The 7,826-nt window shown below is 45.6% G+C and overlaps 1 protein-coding gene across 1 annotated transcript in view; it reads right to left on the bottom strand.

The window, feature by feature from the left end:
- The window catches only part of LOC102371691 (solute carrier organic anion transporter family member 1C1-like), a 42,677-nt gene that overhangs the window by 14,164 nt on the left and 20,687 nt on the right, over nt 1–7,826 (bottom strand). Inside the window, exons 9-10 of the mRNA XM_014525676.2 lie at nt 5,653–5,817; nt 1,883–2,078 (exon numbers count right to left, since the gene is read on the bottom strand). Of these exons, the coding sequence (XP_014381162.1) occupies nt 1,883–2,078; nt 5,653–5,817 (361 nt within the window). The remainder of the gene's footprint in view (nt 1–1,882; nt 2,079–5,652; nt 5,818–7,826) is intronic.

The following is a 7,826-nucleotide window of genomic DNA, read 5'->3' as shown; positions in this document are numbered from 1 at the left end:
TCCCTATATATCTAAAAAACAATTTCTTGTTGTCCTTTACTTGGGATGCCATCCTCAGCTCCATGGTAGCTTTGGCCCGTCTAACTGCCTCCCTACAAGCATGAGCAGAGGAAGTATATTCGTCTTTGGTGATCTCTCCTTGTTTCCACTTTTTGTGTGCTCCCCTTTTGACCCTTAGGCTGCCCTGGATTTCTGCGGTCAGCCAGGGAAGCCTCCTGGCCCCTTTCCCTCTTTTACCCCACACGGGGATTGTCTCGCTTTGTGCCCGAAGGATCGTTTTCTTAAGGCACAGCCACCCTTCTTGGGCTCCCATCATTTCAAAACTCCTACTCTGCAGTGTGTCCTTGACTAATCGCCTGAGTTCATTTAAATCAGCTTTCCTAAAGTCTAGTACTTTCACCCTACTAGTTACCTTACCCACTCGACGTCTTATGGTGAATTCTATTATTAGGTGATCACTGTCCCACAGATGGCTACCGATCTGTAGGTCCCCTACCATGTCATCCCCCATTGCCAATACCAGATCCAGTATGGAATTCCCCCTAGTGGGACCATGTACCTCCTGTGTCAGGTGGAGGTCCTGTACACAGGTTAGAAACCTGCGTGAGCGGTGGGACTTTGCCGTCTGTGTCTCCCAGCAGATGTCTGGGTAGTTTAGGTCCCCCATGACTACCACCTCTTTAGCTTTTATGGCCTCTGAGAGCTGCCTCAGGAGCCCCGCATCTATTTCTTCCCCTTGATGTGGAGGTCTGTAGCAGACCCCTACCACCAAATCCCTTTCTCCTTGCCGCCCATGTAGCCTAACCCACAATCCTTCTACTTCCTCATCCTTGGATTCCGTCTGGATGAGGGTTGACGTATATTGCTCATTGACATAGAGCATCATCTTATCCTGAAATGTCTCCTCTAACCATTAGTGCCCTCTGATGCAGGGGTGCTCAACCTCTGGCCCATCTGCCAAATGTGTCCCATGGAGCCATGGTATCCAGCCCATGGGGCTCCGCATAGGTCAGGAAATTTGGCAGCGGGGGAGCAGTGGTGATTAATATAGACACTGTCCCCCACTGTCAAATTCCCCAACTGCAAATCCCAAGCCCTGTGTCATAGGTTGGGGCTGAGACTGTCCCACTTCCCTCCACATGGCTGGGTTGAGGCTTCCCTCCACATGGCTCTGTCCCCCCTGCCACACCCCAGGACTGGATCCAGGCCCGGCTATGTCCCCTTCCTTCCCCGTGACTGAACTGGAGCCAAAGCATGCTCCCTTCCCTCCCTGTGGCTGAGTTGGGACTAAGCCATGCCCCCTTCCCTCTGAACAGCTGGATTGGGGCAGGGCTGTGGCTGAGTCAGGGCCAAGCCATAATCCTTCCCCCACAGGCAGAGTGGTGCTGGGCCATGCCCCCTCTGCCAGGGGGCTGTGTTGCAGTCACATGAACTCCCCCCCTCCACTCCTCCCTGTGGGGCTGAATCAAGTCTCCTTCCCCCATGAGGTCAGATTGGGGCTGGGCTGCCCTCTGCCCCACTCCATGCTGCCAGATGGGACCCTGCCATGCCACACCCAGTGCCAGATTGGGACAACTAGCCAGATCCAGCCAGATTAGGTCCACCAGCCAGATACGGCCCATTTTTTTTCAATTTACAAAACATCTACAGTGTATTTGCAGACAAAAAATGTTACCAGTAAATTTTGCAGCATATAAAGAAGGACTCATGTCACAGAATTTAGATCCAAATTCTAATTTGAAATGCTTCCTATTTTGAACAAGCTTGAACCCCAGTGTTCTAGGCTGGGGCTATCTGGAAATGTAACCATCATGAGAGTGTTTTTGAGCTATGAAGACAAATGACCAATATCTGACAGAACTGACTCAAAAAGCATACAAACCCAGAGTAGGAAACTGTTAAGCCAGCCACCTGGAGTACCTCACAATCACTCATAAAGTACAGGAGGCTTAAAAGATATGATATAATAAAAGTGATGCATGAAAACTTTGCCATTCCTGTTACAAGCAACTTGAACTTCTTAGTGATAAAGCCTCCCAGAAACATCCCCAGAATTGCAGTGGGGAAAAGTATCACACCTGCAAACAGAAGGGAACAGTTGTTTACTTCTTATCGCTGCCACTTACTTGAACAGCAACATTTCCACAATAAACATCCAATGCTAGTCTGCCATTTCTTCTTAACAAAAGTAGACACTGATCTGCTCTACAGGTTGAGCTTTTCAAGTTCAGTAAATTTTTGTTCCATGTATTTCAGTTGTGCTTAGCTTTTCATTTTATCATAGTGCCTCACATTCCTTTAAAATACTGTTTTCATAAAATTCCTTGTTGTTTTATATCTATATTCCATCTAACATGGGTCAATGTTGGAAGCTTGGGCAATTCAGATAAACATCTGACTTTAGAAGGACATTCAACTGACATGGGGCACATCTACATGAAACGTTTACTATGGAGTTGACTAATTAGATCCACAGTAAATGGATCAGCATCTACACGTACAGGGCTATTATGCTGCAGTAAACTAATAAACTCCACAGCAGGGTAGTCATAGAATCATAGAAAATTAGGGTTGGAAGGGACCTCAGGAGGTCATCTAGTCCATCCCCTTCTTAAAGCAGGATTGTCCCCCACTAGAACACTCCATCCAGGACTTTGTCAAGCTGGGCCTTAAAAACCTCCAAGGATGGAGATTCCACCACCTCTCTGGGTAACCCATGTCAGTGCTTCACCACCCTCCTAGAGAGAGAGTTTTTCCCAATATCCATCCTAAACTTCCCTTGCTGCAACTTAAGATCATTGTTCCTTGTTCTGTCATCTGCCATGATTGAGAACAGTCCATATGAATCCTCATAGATTCATAGACTCATAGATTGTAAGGGGGTGGAAGGGAACTTACAGATCATCAGGTCCAGCCCCCCTGCTCTAGGAGAAAGGCAACTGGGGTCAAGGGACACCAGCGAGGTGACTGTCCAGTCTCCTCTTGAAAACCTCCAGGGTAGGTGACTGCACCACCTCTGGAAGGAGTTTATTCCACAGTCTGGACACCCTGACTGTGAAGGAGTTTTTCCTGGTAGAAAGCCTGAAGCAGCCTTCCAGGAGCTTGTATCCATTGGTCCTGGTCTTCCCCAAGGGTGCCCAGAGCTCCTGATGCACTCTTCTGATATAGCGGTAAACCACTAACAAGTCCCATCTCAACCTTCTCTTCTTTAGGCTAAAGAGGCCCAGGTCCCTCAGACTTTCCTCATATGGCTTGCCTTGCAAGTCCCTGAACATACAGGTGGCTCTTCTCTGGACCTTCTCAAGTTTTTCCACATCCTTATTGAAGTGTGGCACTCTGAACTGGACACAGTACTCCAACTGCAGTCTCACCAGTGCTGGGTACAGCAGGAGTATCACTTCATTAATTTTACATGAGATGCATCGGTTGATGCATGGCAGCATGTTGTTTGTCCTGCTGACCACCACCTTGCACTGACGGCTCATGTTCATGCGGTGGTCAATCATTACCCCTAGGTCCCTTTCAGCCATGGTGCAGGTCAGGCTGTCACCTCCAAGCCTGTATGTATGTTGAGGGTCATAGGCAACTGGTAGGGAGTGCACGGGGGTGCACGTGCCCCCCTGACAGGGCTGGTGTCCCCCCCGATGGCCGACACTGATACTGTCAGCAGGGCTGGTGCCCCCCCTGACAGGGCTGCTGCTGCTGGTGGCTTCTGCAGGTGCCCCTCCAGATTCAGGAGGCACCAGTCACTCATGTTGAGGGTTATTTGCCCACAAATGGAGCATCTTACATTTGGAAGTGTTAAACTTAATCTGGTTCCATTCTGCCCAACTCTCTAGCCTGTCCAGGTCTGCCTGTATCAGCAGCCTATCTTCTGGCATGGCCACACTACCCCATAACTTGGTGTCGCCCGCGAACTTGGCCAGTGAGCTTTTCACTCTCCTATCCAAACCATTGATAAAGATGTTGAAAAGCACCAGTCCAAGCATGGACCCCTGAGGGACACCACTGGCCACTTCACTCCAGGACAACAGGGATCCGTTCATGAGAACTCTCTGGGTCCTACACTGTAGCCAGTTTCCCACCCACTGAACCGTCAAGCAGTTGAGCCCACGATCTTCCAGTTTTTTCCAGTTTTCTGATAGCATTTGAGGTGAGGAGGGGCAGAGGGAGGGAGCTATTCCTACTGATAGGTCTGCACCTGCTTCCAACATTTGTAGAGCCCAGGGAAAACCCATATTCAGAAACAGTGAGCCTGACCTCTTTGAAACCAGCCTTCAGGTAGTTAAAAGCTGCTATTAAATCCCCCTCGGTCTTCTCTTCTTTATACCAAATAAACCCAGTTTCCTCAGCCTCTCCTCAGGAGTCATGTGCCCTAGCCCCCTCACCATTTTCATTGCCCACCACTGGATTCTCTCCAACTTGTCCATATCCTTTCTGTAGTGGACGTGGTACTCCAGATGTGACCTCACCAGTGCAAAATAGTGGGGAATAATTACTTCCCTTGATCTCCTGGCAATGATCCTACTATTGCAGCCCAGTATGTTCTTAGTCTTCTTAGCAACAAGGGCACACTGCAGACTTGTATCCAGCTTATTGTCCACTGTAACCCCCAAGTCCTTTTCTGCAGAGCTGCGACTTAGGCAGCTAGTCCCCAGGCTGTAGTAGTGCATAGGATTCTTCCATCCTAAGTGCAGGACTTTGCACTTATCCTTTCTGAATCTCATGACATTTCTTTTGACCCAATCCTCCAATTTGTCTAAGTCACTCTGAATCCTAGCCCTACCCTCCTGCATATCTACTACTCCCCCTACTACAAGGCTAGCACATATAAATACAAGCACTACCCTGCTGCAGTGTTTTTTACTCTGCAACACTACATGTGTAGATGCTGACATGGCTGCCTAAGGCACAAGGGTGCTTCAGTGCAGGGGCTACCTGCTGGCTAGTCCCTCACTGGAGCACTCTCATGCCCCAGCTGGCCCCTCTGCAGCATGCTGAGCTGGGCTGGAGCAACCCTGGTCTGGTAGGCTGACCCCACCCAGACCTCCTGCCATCTGGGACTGCTCCAACCCGGCTCAATGTTCTGGGGTCCTGGGCACACGTTCAGATGCATGCACAGAAGCAATAAACTCTGGTGCAATAAGCATTAATTGCACATGCAGACACACCCAAGAAACTAAGTTTTTAGAACATTAACAGTTAAGAAAAAATTCTTTAAATTTCTGGATCAAATGTAATCACTCAAAATTCAAGTAAATTTTAAAATAAAAATGGCATGTCAAATTGAAAAATTGAAGCATTCGATTAAGAAAATGTCTCCGTGAAAAACTTTCTTTTTATTTTTAATTTCTTATTGTAACAGTAAGATTTATAGAATTTACCAAAATTATTTGATCAAACCCAAACTGCATTTTTCATTGAAAAAATTAGCTGAAAATTTCCCCCCATACCAATTATCAGCTAATTTACTAAGTGAAGGACTCTAGAGAAGTTTTGATAGTATTGTGGGCAAATAATTATTCTCTACTTAACGTTAAAACAAATTAAGAAATCCTTTATAAAAAACCTTCTTTAAATTCAGAACCAGAAGGGAAAGTAACAAAAAATGTTTTCATTTTTACTTTTAGACTGAAAAGAAGCAAAACATACCAATTAGAAAGATGGCATTTGACAAGGATACATTGAATTGCTGTTCCATAAACTTTGGCTCATAAGTTCCCAAAGCAACTAGAGAATTGTACTGAAAAATAGTGAGGAGCAAGAACACCAGGAAGGTTGGGTTTCGCAGCAGTTTCTTCAAAGTTGGTAGGAAATCTGGAGGGGAAAAAAGGTTTATGTCATATCTCTTGCTAAACATGATGTGCACATAAGGAAAACTGGGTATGTCTACATGTTCATTAACGTGCCCTAGTTACTGCGCATTAAATTTAGTACTTGGTTAACCAAGTACTAATTCAATGTGCAGTAACTTGCACTACTGTGTAGTATTGCCGGTGGGGGGGATGTTGATGCTTACTGTGCAGTAGCCTAATAACACTGAGCAGTAACATATTAGCATGGTTTTTGAATGGCACACTAACTCAAAGTGGTATTAGGCTACTGCACAGTAAGTGTCTCATATAGATGTGCCCACTGTGTCTATATCGAATATATGAACCAGATTAAACTAATGATCATATTGCAAGGTCACTTTTTTCTCACCTTTACACTGAAGACTATCAGAAGGCATCTTTAATAAAGAACTTCCCACTTTTAGTTTTCCATGCTTGATTTAGGGTAAGTGTTTAAAAATTATATATCAATGTGCCAATACTATATCCCATTGATAAAAGGATAAGAGCATTAAGAATATTATAACTGAAAGAAATTGGAAAGGAAATGTTTTATTCTACTTTTTCCATTTCTTTATTTGTATATCTAACCTCAGTTAGCCTCATTACTATTTAGGGAGCATGCACCTTGATGTAGGTTATTGCTATCATGTGGACATTTAAAAAATATCTGAATGATTTAAAAACACAATTGAAAGTACTGGGACCCGAACAGTTTCAACCTGTATACTTAATGATACTTTTGTGCTCTTGAAAATTTCCTCCTTAATGTTTGTGATTTCCGTTAAATTAGTGGAGCATAATTTTATTGACTTCAGTTGAATTCAGCCAACAGAAAAGTTGACCTTTGTTTTATTGGTTTTTTTCACCTTGGGATAAAAATACCAAGTGTTCTGCCCCCCCTCCCCCCTTCCCAAGTTCCCCTCACCCACAAAACATAAGAAAGACAGATCTCAAATATATTTACTAGGGCTGTGCAAACCAGCACCATTTCATTTCGACTTCCATTTCACCACCAAGTTTCAAGGAGATAGGTGCAGAGGTTTCTGGGAAACTGCACCTCAAACTTGTTCAAAGCAAAACTCCTGACACTTGCTGGCAGCGTCAGCCTCCTCTCATCTGGTGCACAGATCTGGGGGCCTGCACCCCTGGGAGGGCTGCAGGGTCATGCCAGACTCCTCCTGGGGGGTCTGGGCCCCCTGATCTGCATGCCAGATTTCAGGAGGTTGCCACTGCTGCCTGGGACCAGCGCTGGCAGGAAGATTGATGCTACCGCCAATCCCAGGTGGCAGCGGCAGACTCCTGTCATCTGGTACACAGATCCAGGGGCTTGCACCCCCAGGAGGAGTCCAGCACAGCCTGGCAGCCTTCCCAGGGGTGCAAGCCCCCAGATCTGCATGTCGGCTGAGAGGAGGCTGCCTCTGCCACCTGGGACTGGCACTGAACCCAAGTAAGCCTGGCTTCAAAACGCAAAACATTTCAAAATTTTCGAAATGGTTTGGGTGCCCTTGTTTCATTTTGAAGCTGTTTCAAAGCCTTTTGTTTCATTTAGATTCTGCTGTTTCGAGCTCAAACCACATCAAAACAGCTTCAAAACAAAACACCTGGTGAAATTTTGCACAGCCCTAATATTTACAATATCATCCTCAAGAGACGAGAACCATTTTGAAGAAGTAAGAAACTGAATACAGATAGTATGGAGAATGGGCACATGCTGTAATATTTTGCCTTTCTTTATTAGATTTTTACAAGTGTTGCCATGTTCCTCTCACATTTCTACTTATTCCAATCTGTGAATCTATTGTAAACGGACCTTGAAGTCACCAAATCACCACCTGTAAATGGCTACTAACCACCTAATCAGCAAAGGAATTAAGTATCACCAGTCTGAAACATGCTTACCCCAGACATGTATTGAAGGTACTATCCGGTGAATCAGAGCTATGAAACCTTTATAACTCCAAACTTTCTGCCCTCCTTTTAAAAGTTTGA

The sequence above is a fragment of the Alligator sinensis genome, unplaced genomic scaffold (assembly GCF_000455745.1).
Source record: "Alligator sinensis unplaced genomic scaffold, ASM45574v1 scaffold1155_1, whole genome shotgun sequence".
NCBI classification, from domain to species: domain Eukaryota; kingdom Metazoa; phylum Chordata; order Crocodylia; family Alligatoridae; genus Alligator; species Alligator sinensis.
The sequence above is the reverse complement of the archived record's forward strand: the minus strand, read 5'-3'. Positions and strand labels throughout refer to the sequence as shown.